The sequence below is a fragment of the Dermochelys coriacea genome, chromosome 1 (assembly GCF_009764565.3).
Source record: "Dermochelys coriacea isolate rDerCor1 chromosome 1, rDerCor1.pri.v4, whole genome shotgun sequence".
Classification (NCBI taxonomy): domain Eukaryota; kingdom Metazoa; phylum Chordata; order Testudines; family Dermochelyidae; genus Dermochelys; species Dermochelys coriacea.
Genome location: NC_050068.2, coordinates 168,829,144 through 168,849,520, shown reverse-complemented (window position 1 = coordinate 168,849,520; position 20,377 = coordinate 168,829,144). Strand labels below are relative to the sequence as shown.

Below are 20,377 nucleotides of genomic sequence, written 5' to 3'. Positions count from 1 at the left end.
TTATCCTCACCATAGGACTTTCCTCCTGGTGTCTGATAATGCTTGTACTCCTCAGTCCTCCAACAGTACACATTCTCACTCTCAGCTCCTAGTGCCTCTTGCTCCCAGCTCTTCACATGCACACAACAAACTGAAGTGAACTCCTTTTTAAAACCCAGGCGCTCTGATTAGCCTGCCTTAATTGATTCTAGCAGCTTCTTGATTGGCTGCAGGTGTTCTAATCAGCCTGCCTGTCTTAATTGTTTCCAGAAAGTTCCTGATTGTTCTGGAACCTTCCCTGTTGCCTTACCCAGGGAAAAGGGACCTACTCAAACTGGGATTAATATATCTGCCTTCTATCACTCTCCTGTAGCCATCTGGCCTGACCCTGTCACAATAGCTACATCATCATCTACTTTGATAGGGCTTGATGTATACTCCTTCAGTGACAAAATTCCAGCTGACTTGCAGGAAGGGAGCAGTCTTATGCTCCATTCTGTGATCTGCCAGGGCAAGGGATAATGTAAATCAGTTATGAGACATTGAATCATCCTCTGATATGGCCCAAAAGTTTTTTGAGGAAATTAATGCACAAAGTGTGCACCCCAAGGCTCTCTCTTACTGGGATCCCATCAAACAAAAGGATTTTATTTCTGTGAGATGCTAAAATGAATTTCTAAGACTGTCCTCCTGAATACATGAACTACTTATGTAATCCAAACATCTTATCCACCAGGATCATCTTTACAACATGATACCACCAGTGACGTGCAATCTCAAAGTTGCGACTTAAACTGTGGGTCTCTTGACCAATGATTTCTCACTAATTACCAGAAATGCCTCTTCCCATAAGAGATGTACTTTATTACTTGTTCTGACTAATGTCACTATGAGAGAGATCTTCATGATGAAGTAAGATTTATGATCTATGAGACATTTATATTTCCCCTTTCTGTTCAGGAAACTGTAAGAGGTTAAATGTACAATGTAGCATGAGGTCATCAAATAAAAATGGAACTGCAAAACTGCTCTCTGAGATGTATTTTGGTATGCAGGTACATTGTTATAGAGCAGAAAATCCAGAAATGAGGGAAGGAAAAGTATTCACTTCCTTTGTACCTTCCTCTCCCAAGGGTAATTATTTTGGCATAAAAAGCATCATCACGTGTGATCAGCTGTAAAAAGGCAATGGGTTACTAATGTGGCATTGCTATGGGAGAGGAGGGACTTCATGCAGAGAATATGATGCTTGCTCTGTTATGCAGGTTGACCACTGTCTGAGACTGGTATATTGGCAGACATGACATCATCCTAACAGATGGTCATGAGTAGGGGAAGCCAAAATATTATAATCAGGACTCCTACTGTCAAGTATATTTTAGGCTCTATCTATGAACAACTGCCTGTCCCTTGTGAGCAGCCATATTAATGGCTAATGTGACACACCATTATTACTCCAGCAGAGAGCTGGATTAATTTTAAAAATCGGATAATTTTGGATTAGAGCGCAAAGCACCAAAAGAAATAATAATAAAATCTCCATTCTTTGTTGAAGGCACTATGAAACTCATTATAACCAAGTTCTGTGGGATAGTCCAATTTCCTCTGAATAGATTAAACAGTTTTAGTGCTTTACACAATGCTCGGTTTGGCCAAAGACCACGTAACAGCCCTTTTAAACACATTCTGTTGAGAATAAAGGTTTTTTATGTCTTCAGGTGGACTTTTCAGGAGGGTAAAACTGCCCATACTGGAAGAGACAAATGCTACTCCAAAATACTAGCAAAGATAGTTATTAAGGCCTGGATTCAACAAGGTAATTAAGCTTGCAAATACCTGTAAGCATGTGAGTACTCCCACTGAAGTCTATGAGATCATTCATGTGCTTAACACTACACTACACTAGCGCTAAAAACCTTACTGAATCAGGGCCTAAACACCTCAAGTGTTCCTCATTTGGGACCTAATTCAAAGCCCAATAATGTCAGTGGGAGTCTTTCTAATGACTTCAGTAGGCTTTGGCTCAGGTCCTCAGAGAACCATCTTTCTTTTTAATTTGTAATACACTGAATGCCCATGAAAGTTTCCAGCTGAAGGCTATGTGCTAGTTTTTAAACAAACACATTCTGAGCCTTAAGAATCATGATTAACCTGGAGTTTATATGCATAAAAAAGGCTGTTTCCACAGCTTTGTGAATTCTGGTCACTATAACTTCTTGATGTTACATCATTTTTCCTCTTCTACCTTTTACATAAGTTGTGAAGCATACAAATAAGGAAGGAAGCCATAAAAGCCCACACAACAGTTGTAAATGTTACACAATAGTAAATTAAAATACAAAAATCCATGTTGGTGTTTTTGTTCCAACAACTCTCTAATGAAGGACATTCACCAATGCCTGAAAAATGATTCTGAAAGAGAAGAGAACAGGACAGAATTGCATATACCCCTATTTGTGTGTCCAGTTCTTAAACAGGATGGTAAATCCAACTCTGATCTCCCTTTCAATCTATGGTGCCCAATCACATTTAAATAACCAAGATGACTCATTCCCCTATCTTCCCTGTTGACAGCAATGTTTACAGTCCCTCTGCATGCATCTTCTTTTATGTTGACTATTAGCTTGTCAGAACAAATGTCCAATTAAAATTACTACTGATCTTCATACAGTTTAATCAGAAATCAAACTGCAGGAAAAAAATCTATGAAGCCTTAATATCCTTGGGTTTTTTCCCTCCAAAATGATTTCAGGATTTTGCTGAATCTATATTTACTTTCAAAATTAAAGTATTATCTAGTGACCTAAAAATCTGTATACAGTATTTAAATCCATATAAAAAGATGTGTCTATAATTTATAGTGAAATCTACATACAAAAACATTCTGTATGCTTAGATTACAGGCTATAAACCAGGCTTAATCTCCTTAAAAGTAGGCACTTAAAATAGCCTGCATTTTGGTCAAAAGTAGTTACATCAGTCATATTTTGGCTATTGAATGACTTTAATAAAATTCTTGTTTGCAATATACCTATCAGATCCTAAATACTGCTATGCTGAACACATCATCTGGTATTCCTATTTGGAATGGAAGTCAATAAGTAGCTTCCGTCTTTCTTGTTCTTCCTTATCCACACCACTTCAAGGAAAGATATGATACAGGTTTGTAGACAACAGTTGGAATTTTCCTCCCAGAATAGACCCCAATTGCTGTATCTCATGCTCTGAAGAGGAAACTTATTAACCATTTTTGTCATACGTTCCTTTAAATGGAAAAATAATATTCCAGTTCACTTTAACAAGTTGCTAAAGAAAGTCAGCAAAATTGTGGATGATGCTAACCACTGTTTCTTTTATTGTGCTTCAGTTTATTTGTGAATTACAGTGATCTGGGATGGACTATACTTTTCTTCATTCTTTAGAAGTCATCCTGAGCCATAGCAACTGTGCCTGTTACACTACACCAGGCAGTACATGTGGATGTAGGCCCCATTCTATTTGCTCCTGAGCCAACAATATCTGTCCATAACATGCTGGCTGATTCAACAGGCACTTTATATCTCTTTAAAGCCAGTTAATTATTTCCCTGAATATCCAGGGTAAGGAGGAGGTGGCGGATACTGTATTGAAGTCTGTGGAGTTGGAGTGTAAGGTGGAGGTAGGTCTGCTGAGTATTCCATCTCATATTCATAATTATAAGGTGGAGGAGCCACTGAAAGTGAAAGAGAAGAAGAATTAGTTTGAAAAGTATAATTTAACCAAATCAATATGATTTAGGTGGGGAAGGTTTCCAGTAGCAAATAGCTCTACACATTGTGGGAAAAAGCCTGAGATCTTCTCTTAAGCGTTTCTCAAGACTTTACCTGAATAAGACAGAATGAAAACTGAGTAAGAACTTTAGGCTTTGGTCTTATATGTGATAATGCTATCTAACATGATAAGAGAGATTTGCTGGCTGGAAGTTTTTGAAAATTCTATTAAAATTGTTCACAATTTTGTCCCTTCCAACCAGCTCTATCTGCTGTTAATCCTACAGAACAGGGTCTAACCCAGCAAGCATAAATCTGAAGCTCTTATTATTATTTATATCATGATAGCATCCAAAAATCCCAACTGGTGTCAAGGCCCCGTTGTGCTATGCAAATACACAGAAAGACACAGTCTATGCCCTAGTGCAGTGGTTTTCAAACTGTGGGCCGCAACCCAGTACTGGGTCGCAGAATGTAAGGCGCTGGATTGTGACGGCTCTGGTAAGCACTGCCGACCAGGCCGTTAAAAGTCCTGTAGGTGGTGCTGCCCGGCTAAGGCAGGCTAGTCCCTACCTGTTCTGACACTGTGCTGTGCCCCGGAAGCGGCCAGCAGCAGGTCTGGCTCCTAGGTGGGGGGTCACAGGGCTCCGCACACTGTCCCTGCCCCGAGCACCAGCTCCACACTCCCATTGGCTGGTTCCCAGCCAATGGGAGCTGGGATGGTGGTGCCTGTGGGCAAGAGCCACGTGGAGCCACTTGTGAACCTCCATCTAGGAGCCGGACCTGCTGCTGGCCACTTGCAGGGCGCAGCGCAGTCCACGGTGCCAGGACAGGCAGGAAGCCTGCCTTAGCACCCTCACTGCACCGATGATCAAGAGCCACCCAAGGTAAGCCCGTACCCCAATCCCCTGCCCCAGCCCTGATCCCCTCCCACACCGCAGCACCCTGCCCCAGCCCAGAGCTCCCTACTACACCCTGAACCCCTCATTCCAGCCCCACCCCGCAGCTCTCACCCCCGCACCCTAACCCTTTGCCCCAGTCCTGAGCCTCCACAAGCCCCTTCCTGCAGGGAAAACTCAGATCTTAGTGTAAAGGAGAGATAATGGCACTTAACCTCAGCTCTGAGTAGATTTTGGGGGAGGCAGAAGGAAAAAATTTCCATAGCTTGCCACCTATATCAAAGACAGCTCCTAGCTAGGGTGGGAGAAATAGTTTCTCAGAGCCTGCTCCATCCTCCAAAAACTGCCTCTTCTGAAGTACAGAGCCTCCCCCTGAAAGGATGTTCATACCAGGGATAGGGAAAATGGAGAGCTAAAATGCCTCAAACTGGAGATGAATGGATAACGATGAAACACAGCAAGAAAAGATGTCTAGAGACCTCCATTTTGTTTTTGCATACTGACTTTGCTCTTTAGCAATTCATGATTGAGAATCCTAATGAGTCCTATAGTGCTCTTTATTACTCAACTCTCTATGTCATGCAAAGCAATGTTGCTATAATGAGGATGATTATAGCTAAGTTTCGTGCAGCTGGCAAGTATGGGAGTGAGGGGGGAGATAGATACATTGAGTATAGGAGACTGGAATACGGACACATGCACAAATACTAACTATGTAGAGAAATGGGGAGATTGTCAGGCAAACATAGTATAGTCTGGAGTGGCATTATCTTTGCTGCTGAACCCCAGGATGGTACGGAATCCCATTTTTAAGGCAAGGGGGAATTCCTGTAGTGCAGCATGACTGATTTTACTGTTTGTAAAATATGTAACACAAAACCCTTATCAGGGCAATTTCAATAAAGTTGCCAAAATTAGAGCATAAAATAGGCCACAAGCCCAGGTCATACAATTGATAAAAAATACAACAGATTTTTTTTTAGGCTGTAAGCTCTTTGGTGCAGAGATTGCCTCTTAGCATGTGAATACAAACACTTAATAATATTTTAAAAGCCCTGATTCATTTTCACAGACAGCTCCTAGCATTAAGGACCGAATCCTGCCAAGTGTTAAGAGCCCTCTACTCCCACCCCTGGAATTTGCAGGAGGCACATAAGATGTTCCAGGAATGGGCCCTTCAATGTACTTTATGTGATTCTACTGTTTCCATGGCACAAGATTTTGTTTACAGGACCTGGCCAATCTGCTACTTATACCTCAGGGTGTTTTTTTTTTTTAAAAGACCTGTCCTCAAAAAATTATTCACCAAAGCAATGTCCCTAATTTGATATCTGGAAAACCAGCTGCATGGTACTGTCACATCCTCCTGAGACAATATAACAAGATCTCTCTCTCTCTTTCTTTATGTCATGGCTTCTTGTGCTGTTTTTCAGCCTTATTGTCTCGCAGGTATTCATTTCTGATATTGGAACATACCCATAAATGGGGTTGGTGGTTATCAAATGCCCTGGCTTCACTTTGACATGAAACCAACATGATAGACAACTGATTGCCTTGCATGCCCTGCCACCATGATCATTATTCCTGATGTGGCACAAAACCATTAAGAAAGGGCTGGATGGTGGAAAACCAGAATATATTTAGTTTAGTAGTATTTGTGTTTTCCATAGCAAACCATCACAGTATTTTAGGGATTGACTATGTAGCTTGTAACTTGGAAATGAAGTATATATTTTAATATTAATGTTCATGTGTTTGAAATAAAATTTATTATTCATTACTAAGCATTCAAAAGAGTTCTATGTGCTTTAGAGAAGCAAGAGGAGACACAATTTCTGCTCTAAGGAGCTTACAAGAGAAGGTCTGGGGAATGAACTTTGTGCAGGGTGTGGCTAAGCAAAACCTTCAGAGGGGGATGTGGCTCAGCAAAATCTGCCCTCTGATATGACCTGGGTGGAACTATGCAAGATGATCCACATCGAGATTTCCTCTTCCAAAACCCCTTGCAGTTGGGAATCTGGCCAATCTGCAATATGTTGGGTTTCCAGAAGCTTGAGATACAGATACTATTAAATTATTTAGATAAACACTTCCTTTCCATTGTATAGACCTTCCCCAAGCACTGAAACCACACCCACCCAACTCTTGAACATTTGATGGAATGGCAGGATGCACTTTACACTGCTCTGGAGTAGTTTTTGAAGTATCTTAGGGTACGTCTACACTGCAATTGGACTCCCATGGCTGGCCCATGCTAACTGACTCAAGCTCGTGGGGCTGTTTAATTGTAGTGTAGACATTTGGGCTCAGGCTGGAGCCTGGGCCATGGGATCTTGAGAGGTGGAAGGGTATAACAGCTCGGGCTGCAGGCAATTAAACAGCCCTGCAAGCCCGAGTCCATTGACATGGACTAGTTTTAATTGCAACGTAGACATGCCCTCAGTTATTGGGAACAGCTATCCTTTGTTGACATCTTTATGGCTTTATTTTACTTACTATGAACCAAGAGTGGATGTAACCTCCCCATTCAATGGCTGCACTTAACTAACCTCTTCTTATTGTAGTCAGGAGGAGCACCGACCACCTGCGACCCCGACACCCCTAATTCTGGCCTGGAAAGGAGGCCTGAAGATGGGGAGGGAGGTGTTGGAGAGTGAGCCTGGCCCACACTCAACCTGTAGTGGCAGATCCTGTCCTGGGGGGATGGGCTTGGCTCCCTGTTCTGGGTGTTGCAATGGGGTGGCCAGGGTTGCAGCACCACTCAGGTTTGCGGCATTAGTGGGGCATGGGAGTGTGTATGTCATGATTTCTGTGAGTAAAATTGACTCCATGAACCCCCACTAAAATCGCCACTGCTATGAAATCATAATGATTAAAGAATATAGCTCTATTATGAACATGTCCTATGGAATTCTGTGGCAATCTTATGAAGGAGTAACTTAGCATCCTCACCTGGATAGGTGCTAATGGTGTTGATGTGCATAGTTCTGATGACCCCTACTCGAGTCCCACGGTTGTTCTTCATGCACATACAGATACAGATGGCGACACCGGCAATCACTCCCATTATAAATACGATACCAAATACAATCCCTGCTATTGCTGTGCCTCTGAAATGTAAGAGGAAATATGCAGTGAGTTTCAGCCAAAGGCAGTTTAAAAAAAGAAATCCTTTCCTCTTCAGTGTTCCTCATTTTAAACAAAAATGCGTATTGATTATTGGAAATACCACATAAATCAACCTATCACAGCATCTAAACAGACATGAAGATCCCAGACACACACAAAATGAGACAGTTCATTCAAAGTCACCGAGAACATTGAGCCAGGTCATTCTTTCGATTTACTGTATGTTAAATTGTCTCATTCCAGGGCATACATAAATGACTTTTAAATATTGTGCAGGACAATTTCTCCTCCTCCTCCTTCCCATTATGCAGTTTTCCCCCTAGAAGGTATCACTATTCTTTTCTCTTTAGAAAAAGGTAAAGTTTCCCATAGTACTTCTAAGGGCATCCCAAGGTGCTTGCATGGTATGTTTCCATTTGCATTGTTCTTGACTTTGCTATATTTTGGGTCATGAAGTTTTTTTTAGTATGCAGAATTGTGTACCTATCCAACTCTAGGCCCACAGATTTAGGAGAACCTTCTCTATTGTGAACAATAAGAAGCAAATTCAATTTGGTCATTCTTTCCCACATCTTCTGGTGCATCCAGCATGTATACTTGCACAATGATTAAAACAAAACAACACAACAGTTATAGGGGCTCAATTTACTCCAGTTACCTTTTCCCCAAAGTGATTAATCAGACTGTCGTTGCAAACCATTTGGAAGAAGGAAGCCCTGTTGCACTTACACTTTGGGTCAAAAGTGTATTCTTCTTCTTCTTCTAGGTATACCTGAAGAGCTCCTGATATGGAGGACCAAAATTAGCCCTTATGATACACCCTAGGCTCGGTTAGTCTTGTTATTCTGTTCAGTCGGTGAAGCATGCACAGTGTGTGAGATAGTATTAATAGTCGTGACTTTAAAGAGAAAACACAGTTTACCGAATATTTGTATTCTGTGCATCATTCTATTTTCAAAGCAGGATTCTAGATAGCAACCTTGTAGATACTGTTACGTATATTTTATGCCTTCTAATTTGATACTTTGTTCAATAACAAATAAGTTACAATAGGATATCTTGCAATGCAGAGAATAAAGAAAGCATTGTGAAAACCTGAAAGTTATAAATAAAACAGGGTTTATAACATGTTGGTTTTCATATACATGTGTCAGCCCTGGAATGCATTTTAAAATGCTGAGTACCCAGCTGCTTCGGTTGAAGTCAATGGTAACTGCAAGAGCCTAACACTTCTGAAAATCAGACCATTTATTCAGGTGTCTAAATATGAGTCCAGGGGCCTCTCTAGATCCACAAAAGGGACTTAGGCTCAGTGTTTTGTGCCCAAGAGACTCCTCAGCCATGAGTGAGGCATCCAGGCTCTTTATACAGTGAAGGGGGAGACTCAGGTGCCTAAGAATGGGATTCACAGAGGCCATCACACTGAAGAGCCTAGGCTAGCCAGAAGGAAATGCTTATGCCCTCAAAGGGAGTTAGATGCCTGACTTCCCTCAGGATTAACAGCTGTGAACCCTCTTCTGATGGTAAGCACCTAAGCCAGCCCTTTCTCAGAAAAAGCAGTGGTGGCGGCACCTCCTCGTAGCCCAGCATTTAGAGCCGGGGTGGGCAAACTTTTTGGCCTGAGGGCCACACTGGAGTTGCGAAACTGTATGGAGGGCTGGGGAGGGAGGGCTGTGACTCCACAAACAACCTGGCCCCTGCCCCCATCTGCCCCCTCCCACTTCCCACCCTCTGACTGCCCCCTCAGAACCCCTGACCCATCCAACTCCGCCCCCCCGCTCCTTGTCCCCTGACTGTCCCCTCCCAGGACTCCACCCCCTATCCAACCCCCCCGCTCCCTATCCCCTGACTGCCTGGACCCTGCTCCACACCCCCGCCCCGACAGGTCCCCTGGGACCCAGGGCCAGCTCCAGCTTTTTTGCCGCCCCAAACGGCAAAGAAAAAAAAAAGAAGCAGGACCTGCCGCAGAAGAGGGAGAGAGGGAGTGAAGGACCTGCCGCCGAAGACGCAGACATGCCGCCCCTTTCTATTGGCCACCCTAGGCACCTGCTTCCTTCGCTGGTGCCTGGAGCCGGCCCTGCTGGGACTCCACCCCCTATCCAACCTGCCCTGTTCCCTGTCCCCTGACTGCCGCCCCTGAACCTCAGCCCCATCCAACTGCCCCCTGTTCCCGTCCCCTGACCGCCCCACCCCAGAACCTCTGCCCCATCTAACCGCCCCCTGCTCCCTGTCCCCTACTGCCCCCCTAGACCCCCATCCAACTCCACCCACACACCGTGCAGCTCAGAGCAGCAGGAGCTCGCAGCCCCGCCAGAGCCAGCTGTGCTAGACATGCGGTGGTGTTCCTGCAGGGAAGGGGGAACAGTGGGGGAGGAGGCGGGGGCTAGCTTCCCCAGCCGGGAGCTTAAGGGTCAGGCAGGATGGTCCCGTGGGCCGGATGTGGCCTACGGGCTGTAGTTTGTTCACCTCTGGTTTAGAGTGCTTGCTCAGGATGTGGGAGACCCAGATTCAAGTCCCCACTCTGCCTGCTTGAAAGCAGGCCTCCCACATTGCAGGTGTGCCATAGCTAGCAGACAATGGGCTATTCTGGGGTGGGTCTCTCTCAATCTCTCCTGTTGAAGCTATTCCACTTTTTTATGCAATATTGTATGATTATTAGAGCAGAGACTAGAACCATGGTCTCCCAGGACAGTGCCCTAACCCTTGGGCTACAGAGTCATTCTCACTAGCCCAATGCATATGTGAAGTATTTGATAAAACACTAAAATAAGGGCACTCACCTGGGATGCAGGAGACCCTGGGTTCAATTACCTGTTCTGAGTTACTCAGAACGGGGATTTAAACCTCAGTCTCTCATGCTCTAGCAACTGGACTACTGGGCATAATGGGCACAGAGGCAACTTCTCCTTGTTCTGTAAGGGGCCCAATCCTGTAGACAGCCCCCCAGGAACTTGTGTCAGAGCAGGCTCAGCAGCTGAGATAGGCAGGGAATTGCCTAGTTTGAGAATCCTGCCAAGGCTTAGGTACTAAGCAGCTCAGTGGTGTCAGGAATTAGATGGTTTGGGCATGCCCACCAACAGAAATGTAGAGGTCTTTACTGGTGGAAACAGACTCCTAAGGACTTCATGCACCTACAGGGTTATGCAGCAGCTGTGTGGGGGTTCTGAGGGTTTACATATTTGATTTAGGTGTCTAAAAGTGCTTAAATCCCTTTATTGGTGAATGCTAAGGGTTAGACCAACAGGCTTTAAGTGTTCCACACTTAGAACCAAGCCTAGAAATGTGAGACATGGGAAGCCCCTTATTTGTAACATAACAGAACCTTGCAGCATTAGACTATGTGACTGAGATCTTCCAGTTGTCAAGTTCATCCAGTTCTCTCTGGGACCAAGTTAACCACTTTTGGAACAATGGGCGCATTAAAAAAAAACATTTAGAATTCTGAAAAGACTTCAGTGAGACATTCTTTCATTTCCAAAGCGTCTTCTTATGACACTACCAAAAAATAAGACAAAACAAAAACCAAAGGCATAATGAAAGCTCCATTTATTATAAACAATCTCAGTACTGTGAATGCTTCCATTATATCCATTAAATGGATGAATCATTGTGACCTTTCCCTAGAGTGCAATATCAGAAAATCATACAGAAAGTTGTTGTGCTTAAACTATCTCCTAGGTGGAAGAAACAGAATCTGAAACCAAACATCCCTGGACTGCTAGCTATAATTTTAGTGTTTTATTTTTCCTTTGTATACGTAAAGCAGGTCTCCCACATTAACTGTTCGACAGTAAAGTTCCAAATATGCAAATCTGCTCGGCCACACTCATTCACTCAAGCTCTTGAGATTAAAACAATTTACTATTTTTTCATTATTACAGCCTACAAACTGAGGGGAATCCAAACCACAGTTAAAAGAATAAAGGCTAACCCTACCCTCCAACCCCACTTTCCCTCCCCCTCAAAAAAACCAATCTCAAAACCAAACAGCACCACCCACTTCTCTGGAAATAGTGACTGACCTAAAAATGCAACAATATAAATACAATGGGGCCAGATTCTGCACTCCTTATGCCAAGTTAATACTTTACAACATGAGTAGACTTGAAATCAATGGGACTGTTCATGGAGTAAGGTACTACTCAATGTAAATGAGGCAAAATATGTCTAAATACCTAGATGAGGAGCAAATACTATTAGTGCTCAAATATTACACTGGTATTTGTACACTATTTAGGCCTTGTCTACACTTAAAAGTTTGCCAGTATAGCTATGCCAGGAAAACCCCACTTAATGTAGATACAGTTATACTTGCAAAAAAAAAAAAAAAAAGTGCTTTTGTAAACATAGGTTACACTGCTTCAATGAGAAAGATAAGCTATACCAAAAGTACTTTGCTAGTACTACTAGGACTTTTACCAGCAAGCTATGTCATGAAAAACCTGAAAGAACAACATAGCCCTGCCAGCTAAACTTTTAAGCGTAGACCCAGCCTTAGATACTGAGGGTATGTATACACTACGAAATTAGGTCGAATTTATAGAAGTCGGTTTTGTAGAAAGCGTTTTTATACAGTCGAGTGTGTGTGTCCCCACACAAATACTCTAAGTGCATGTGTCCACAGTACCGAGGCAACAGTCGACTTCCGGAGCTTTGCACTGTGGGTAGCTATCCCACAGTTCCTGCAGTCTCCACCACCCATTTGAATTCTGGGTAGAAATCCCAGTGCCTGATGGGGCTAAAACATTGTCGTGGGTGGTTCTGGGTTCATATCGTCAGGCCCCCCTTCCCTCCCTCCCTCCATAAAAGCAAGGGCAGACAATCGTTTTGCGCCTTTTTTCTTGAGTTACCTGTGCAGACGCCTTACCACGGCAAGCATGGAGCCCGCTCAACTAACCGTAACCATATGTCTCCTGGGTGCTGGCGGACATGGTACTGCATTGCTACACAGCAGCAGTTTATTGCCTTTGAGCAGCGGACAGTGCAGTATGACTGGTAGCTGTCGTCGACGAAGTCCTGGGTGCTCTTTTAACCGGGTGCCTGGGCAAACATGGGAGTGACTCAGCCAGGTCATTTCCCTTGTTTCGTCTCATGGCGATTGAGTCCTACCTGCAGTGCACTGTCTTTTAATCTGCAGCTAGCAGAAGACGATGGCCAGTAGTCATACTGCACCGTCTTCTGCCGAGCACCCAGGAGGTGACGATGGCTAGCGGTCGTACTGCACAGTCTGCTGCCAGCATGATGTATAAAGATAGATGAAGTGGCTCAAAACAAGAAATAGACCAGATTTGTTTTGTATTCATTTTCTCCTCCCTCCCTCCCTCCCTCTGTGAAATCAATGGCCTACTAAACCCAGTTTTGAGTTCTATCCTTGAGGTTTTGAGTTCTATACTTGAGGAGGCCATTCAGTTTCTCACAAAGCCACCCCCTTTGTTGATTTTAATTCCCTATAAGCCAACCCTGTAAGCCATGTCGTCAGTCGCCCCTCCCTCCATCAGGGCAACAGCAGACAATTGTTCCGTGCTTTTTTCTGTGCCGACGCCATACCACGGCAAGCATGGAGCCCGCTTAGATCACTTTGGCAATTAGGAGCACATTAAACACCACACGCATTATCCAGCAGTATATGCAGCACCAGAACCTGGCAAAGCGAAAGTGGGTGAGTAGGCGACGTCAGTGCGGTGACGAGAGTGATGAGGACATGGATACAGACTTCTCTCAAAGCACAGGCCCTGCCAATGTGGGCATCATGGTGCTAATGGGGCAGGTTCATGCGGTGGAACGCTGATTCTGGGCTCGGGAAACACGCACAGACTGGTGGGACCGCATAGTGTTGCGGGTCTGGGACGATTCCCAGTGGCTGCGAAACTTTCGCATGTGTAAGGGCACTTTCATGGAACTTTGTGACTTGCTTTCCCCTGACCTGAGGCATAAGAATACCAAGATGAGAGCAGCCCTCACAGTTGAGAAGCGAGTGGCAATAACTCTGTGGAAGCTTGCAATGCCAGACAGCTACCGGTCAGTCGGGAATCAATTTGGAGTGGGCAAATCTACTGTGGGGGCTGCTGTGATGCAAGTAGCCAACGCAATCAAAGATCATAGAATCATAGAATCATAGAATATCAGGGTTGGAAGGGACCCCAGAAGGTCATCTAGTCCAACCCCCTGCTCAAAGCAGGACCAAGTCCCAGTTAAATCATCCCAGCTAGGGCTTTGTCAAGCCTGACCTTAAAAACCTCTAAGGAAGGAGATTCTACCACCTCCCTAGGTAACGCATTCCAGTGTTTCACCACCCTCTTAGTGAAAAAGTTTTTCCTAATATCCAATCTAAACCTCCCCCATTGCAACTTGAGACCATTACTCCTCGTTCTGTCATCTGCTACCATTGAGAACAGTCTAGAGCCATCCTCTTTGAAACCCCCTTTCAGGTAGTTGAAAGCAGCTATCAAATCCCCCCTCATTCTTCTCTTCTGCAGACTAAACAATCCCAGCTCCCTCAGCCTCTCCTCATAAGTCATGTGCTCTAGACCCCTAATCATTTTCGTTGCCCTTCGTTGTACTCTTTCCAATTTATCCACATCCTTCCTGTAGTGTGGGGCCCAAAACTGGACACAGTACTCCAGATGAGGCCTCACCAGTGTCGAATAGAGGGGAACGATCACGTCCCTCGATCTGCTCGCTATGCCCCTACTTATACAACCCAAAATGCCATTGGCCTTCTTGGCAACAAGGGCACACTGCTGACTCATATCCAGCTTCTCGTCCACTGTCACCCCTAGGTCCTTTTCCGCAGAACTGCTGCCGAGCCATTCGGTCCCTAGTCTGTAGCGGTGCATTGGATTCTTCCATCCTAAGTGCAGGACCCTGCATTTATCCTTATTGAACCTCATTAGATTTCTTTTGGCCCAATCCTCCAATTTGTCTAGGTCCTTCTGTATCCTATCCCTCCCCTCCAGCGTATCTACCACTCCTCCCAGTTTAGTATCATCCGCAAATTTGCTGAGAGTGCAATCCACACCATCCTCCAGATCATTTATGAAGATATTGAACAAAACGGGCCCCAGGACCTACCCCTGGGGCACTCCACTTGACACCGGCTGCCAACTAGACATGGAGCCATTGATCACTACCCGTTGAGCCCGACAATCTAGCCAGCTTTCTACCCACCTTATAGTGCATTCATCCAGCCCATACTTCCTTAACTTGCTGACAAGAATGCTGTGGGAGACCGTGTCAAAAGCTTTGCTAAAGTCAAGAAACAATACATCCACTGCTTTCCCTTCATCCACAGAACCAGTAATCTCATCATAAAAGGCGATTAGATTAGTCAGGCATGACCTTCCCTTGGTGAATCCATGCTGACTGTTCCTGATCACTTTCCTCTCCTCTAAGTGCTTCAGGATTGATTCTTTGAGGACCTGCTCCATGATTTTTCCAGGGACTGAGGTGAGGCTGACCGGCCTGTAGTTCCCAGGATCCTCCTTCTTCCCTTTTTTAAAGATGGGCACTACATTAGCCTTTTTCCAGTCATCCGGGACTTCCCCCGTTCGCCACGAGTTTTCAAAGATAATGGCCAAGGGCTCTGCAATCACAGCCGCCAATTCCCTCAGCACTCTCGGATGCAATTCGTCCGGCCCCATGGACTTGTGCACGTCCAGCTTTTCTAAATAGTCCCTAACCACCTCTATCTCTACAGAGGGCTGGCCATCTCTTCCCATTTTGTGTTGCCCAGCACAGCAGTCTGGGAGCTGACCTTGTTAGTGAAAACAGAGGCAAAAAAAGCATTGAGTACATTAGCTTTTTCCACATCCTCTGTCACTAGCTTGCCTCCCTCATTCAGTAAGGGGCCCACACTTTCCTTGGCTTTCTTCTTGTTGCCAACATACCTGAAGAAACCCTTCTTGTTACTCTTGACATCTCTTGCTAGCTGCAGCTCCAGGTGCGATTTGGCCCTCCTGATATCTTTCCTACATGCCCGAGCAATATTTTTATACTCTTCCCTGGTCATATGTCCAAGCTTCCACTTCTTGTAAGCTTCTTTTTTATGTTTAAGATCCGCTAGGATTTCACCATTAAGCCAAGCTGGTCGCCTGCCATATTTACTATTCTTTCGACTCATCGGGATGGTTTGTCCCTGTAACCTCAACAGGGATTCCTTGAAATACAGCCAGCTCTCCTGGACTCCCTTCCCTTTCATGTTAGTCCCCCAGGGGATCCTGGCCATCTGTTCCCTGAGGGAGTCAAAGTCTGCTTTCCTGAAGTCCAGGGTCCGTATCCTGCTGCTTACCTTTCTTCCCTGCGTCAGGATCCTGAACTCAACCAACTCATGGTCACTGCCTCCCAGATTCCCATCCACTTTTGCTTCCCCCACTAATTCTACCCGGTTTGTGAGCAGCAGGTCAAGAAAAGCGCTCCCCCTAGTTGGCTCCCCTAGCACTTGCACCAGGAAATTGTCCCCTACGCTTTCCAAAAACTTCCTGGATTGTCTATGCACCGCTGTATTGCTCTCCCAGCAGATATCAGGAAAATTAAAGTCACCCATGAGAATCAGGGCATGCGATCTAGTAGCTTCCGTGAGTTGCCGGAAGAAAGCCTCATCCACCTCATCCCCCTGGTCCGGTGGTCTATAGCAGACTCCCACCATGACATCACTCTTGTTGCACACACTTCTAAACTTAATCCAGAGACACTCAGGTTTTTCCACAGTTTCGTACCGGAGCTCTGAGCAGTCATACTGCTCCCTTACATACAGTGCTACTCCCCCACCTTTTCTGCCCTGCCTGTCCTTCCTGAACAGTTTATAACCATCCATGACTGTACTCCAGTCATGTGAGTTATCCCACCAAGTCTCTGTTATTCCAATCACGTCATAATTCCTTGACATCACCAGGACCTCCAGTTCTCCCTGCTTGTTTCCAAGGCTTTGTGCATTTGTATATAAGCACTTGAGATAACCTGTTGATCGCCCCTCATTCCCAGTATGAGGCAGGAGCCCTCCCCTCACAGACCTTCCTGCCTGTGCTTCCTCCCAGTATCCCGCTTTCCCACTTACCTCAGGGCTTTGGTCTCCTTCCCCGGTGAACCTAGTTTAAAGCCCTCCTCACTAGGTTAGCCAGCCTGCTGGCAAAGATGTTCTTCCCTCTCTTCGTAAGATGGAGCCCGTCTCTGCCCAGCACTCCTCCTTCATGGAACACCATCCCATGGTCAAAGAATCCAAAGCCTTCTCTCCGACACCACCTGCGTAGCCATTCGTTGACCTCCACGATTCGACGGTCCCTACCCAGGCCTTTTCCTTCCACGGGGAGGATGGACGAGAACACCACTTGCGCCTCCAACTCCTTTATCCTTCTTCCCAGAGCCACATAGTCCGCAGTGATCCGCTCAAGGTCATTCTTGGCAGTATCATTGGTGCCCACGTGGAGAAGCAGGAAGGGGTAGCGATCCGAGGGCTTGATGAGTCTCGGCAGTCTCTCCGTCACATCACGAATCTTAGCCCCTGGCAAGCAGCAGACTTCTCGGTTTTCCCGGTCAGGGCGGCAGATAGATGACTCAGTCCCCCGGAGGAGAGAGTCCCCGACCACCACCACCCGCCTTCTCCTCTTGGGAGTGGTGGTCGTGGAACCTCCAACCTCAGGACATCGCATCTCATGCCTCCCAACCAGCGGAGTCTCCTTCTGCTTTCTCCCCCCAGACATATCATCTGGTCCACTCTCCGCATTGGTACCTGTGGAGAGAACATGAAGCGGTTAGTTACCTGTGTCTGTGTTACTGGAACCCGGACATTCCGCTTACCTCTTCTGGAGGTCACATGTTGCCAAGCTTCTTCACTGGCCTCTTGGCTCCTCTGTGCAACCTGCTCTACATCTTTAGAGCTTTGTGCCCCTAGAAGGCTATCCTGAGTTTGGTCCAGAAAATCCTCAGTCTCTCGTATACAACGCAGGGTCGTTACCTGTTGCTCCAGACCTTCAATCTTCTCTTCCAATATGGAGACCAGCTTGCACTTTGTACAGACAAAGTCGCTTCTGTCCTGTGGAAGAAAGACAAACATGGCACATCCAGTGCAGGTCACAACAGCTGAATTCCCCCCTTCCATATCACCTACCTACTACGGAGCTTCCTCAGAGACGTTGGCAAGATGTAAGCCTCACTGGGCTCACTCCAGGCGAACTCCCAGGCAAACTCCTGCTGTGAGCTGCTCTGCTGTCCCCGCTGCTCAGCTGGTTCGCGAGGCTCTGGCTATTTTTAAACAGCCAGGCTTCCCTGACGCAAACACACAGACACCCTAATGCCCGCCCCCTGCAGGCTAGCAGCCAATCAGACACTCACTCAGGCTCCCTCCCAGCAAACACACGCTCGGATACTTCCTCAGCAAGCAAACACACACACTCGGATACTTACCAGTCCCAGGCAAACTCCTGCTGTGAGCTGCTCTGCTGTCCCCGCTGCTCCGCTGGTTCGCTGCCGCTCAGCTGGTTCGCGAGGCTCCGGCTATTTTTAAACAGCCAGGCTTCCCTGACGCAAACACACAGACACCCTAATGCCCTAATACCCTAAGATCTGCTGATATCAAGGGTAGTGAGAGTCTGGGAAATGTGCAGGTCATAGTGGATGGCTGTGCTGCAATGGGATTCCCTAACTGTGGTGGGGCCATAGACGGAACCCATATCCCTATCTTGGCACCAGAGCACCAAGCCAGCGAGTACATAAATCACAAAGGGTACTTTTCAATAGTGCTTCAAGCACTGGTGGATCACAAGGGACGTTTCACCAACATCAACGTGGGACGGCCGGGAAAGGTACATGACGCTCACATCTTCAGGAACTCTGGTCTGTTTCAAAAGCTGCAGGAAGGGACTTTCTTCCCAGACCAGAAAATAACCGTTGGGGATGTTGAAATGCCTATAGTTATCCTTGGGGACCCAGCCTACCCCTTAATGCCAGGGCTCATGAAGCCATACATAGGCAGCCTGGAGAGTAGTCAGGAGCTGTTCAACTACAGGCTGAGCAAGTGCAGAATGGTGGTAGAATGTGCATTTGGACATTTAAAAGCGCACTGGCGCAGTTTACTGACTCGGTTAGACCTCAGCGAAACCAATATTCCCACTGTTATTACTGCTTGCACTGCAATCCACAATATCTGTGGGAGTAAGGGGGAGACGTTTATGGTGGGGTGGGAGGTTGAGGCAAATCGCCTGGCTGCTGGTTACACACAGCCAGACACCAGGGCGGTTAGAAGAGCACAGGAGGGTGCGGTGCGCATCGGAGAAGCTTTGAAAACCAGTTTCATGACTGACCAGGCTACGGTGTGAAAGTTTGGTTTGTTTCTCCTTGATGAAACCCCCCACCCCTTAGTTCACTCTACTTCCCTGTAAACTAACCACCCTCCCTACCTCCCTTCGATCACCGCTTGCAGAGGCAATAGAGTCATTGTTGCTTCACATTCATGCATTCTTTATTAATTCATCACACAAATAGGGGGATAATTACCAATTAGCCCAGGAGGGGTGGTGGAGGAGGGAAGGACAAGGCCACACAGCACTTTTAAAGTTTAAAACTTGTTGAATGCCAGCCTTCTGTTACTTGGCCAATCCTCTGGAGTGGAGTGGCTGGGTGGTCAGAGGCCCCTTCACTGCATTCTTGGGCGTCTGGGTGAGGAGACTATGGAACTTGGGGAGGAGGGCGGTTGATTACGCAGGGGCTGTAGTGGCGGTCTGTGCTCCTGCTGCCTTTCCTGCAGCTCAACCATACGCTGGAGCATATTAGTTTGATCCTCCAGCAGCCTCAGCATTGAATCCTGCCTCCTCTCATCATGCTGCCGCCACCTTTCAGCTTCAGCCCTCTCTTCAGCCTGCCACTTACTCTCTTCAGCCTGCCACCTCTCCTCCCAGTCATTTTGTGCTTTCCTGCACTCTGACATTGTCTGTCTCTATGCATTCGTCTGTGCTCTGTCAGTGTGGGAGGACAGCATGAGCTCAGAGAACATTTCATCACGAGTGCGTTTTTTTCCCCTCCTAATCTTTGCTAGCCTCTGGGAAGGAAAAGATCCTGTGATCCTTGAAACAAATGCAGCTGGTGGAAAAAAAAAAAGGGACAGTGGTATTTGAAAAGACATTTTATAGAACAATGGGTACGCTCTTTCACAGTAAACCTTGCTGTTAACATTACATACATAGCACATGTGCTTTCGTTACAAGGTTGCATTTTGCCTCCCCCCAGCGCGTGACTAACAGCGGGGAACATTTCTGTTCAGCCACAGGCAAACAGCCCAGCAGAAATGGGCACCTCTGAATGTCCCCTTAAGAAAAGCACCCTATTTCAACCAGGTGACCATGAATGATATCACTCTCCTGAGGATAATACAGAGAGATAAAGAACAGATGTTGTTTGAATGCCAGCAAACATACACTGCAATGCTTTGTTCTACAATGATTCCCGAATATGTGCTACTGGCCTGGAGTGATAAAGTGGATGGAATAAGGCTGCCCTCCCCAGAAACCTTTTGCAAAGGCTTTGGGAGTATATCCAGGAGAGTCACGAATGCCAGGGCAAATTAATCATTAAACATGCTAGCTTTTAAACCTTGTATCGTATTTTAAAAGGTACACTCACCGGAGATCCCTT

At 46.0% G+C, this 20,377-nt stretch overlaps 1 protein-coding gene across 1 annotated transcript in view; it reads right to left on the bottom strand.

Annotated features, from left to right (window-relative positions):
- Positions 1 to 563: 563 nt before the first annotated feature.
- Positions 564 to 20,377, bottom strand: part of CYYR1 (cysteine and tyrosine rich 1) — a 92,266-nt gene continuing 72,452 nt past the window's right edge. The window contains exons 3-4 of the mRNA XM_038386752.2: positions 7,580 to 7,737; positions 564 to 3,691 (exon numbers count right to left, since the gene is read on the bottom strand). Of these exons, the coding sequence (XP_038242680.1) occupies positions 3,558 to 3,691; positions 7,580 to 7,737 (292 nt within the window). The 3' untranslated portion in view covers positions 564 to 3,557. The remainder of the gene's footprint in view (positions 3,692 to 7,579; positions 7,738 to 20,377) is intronic.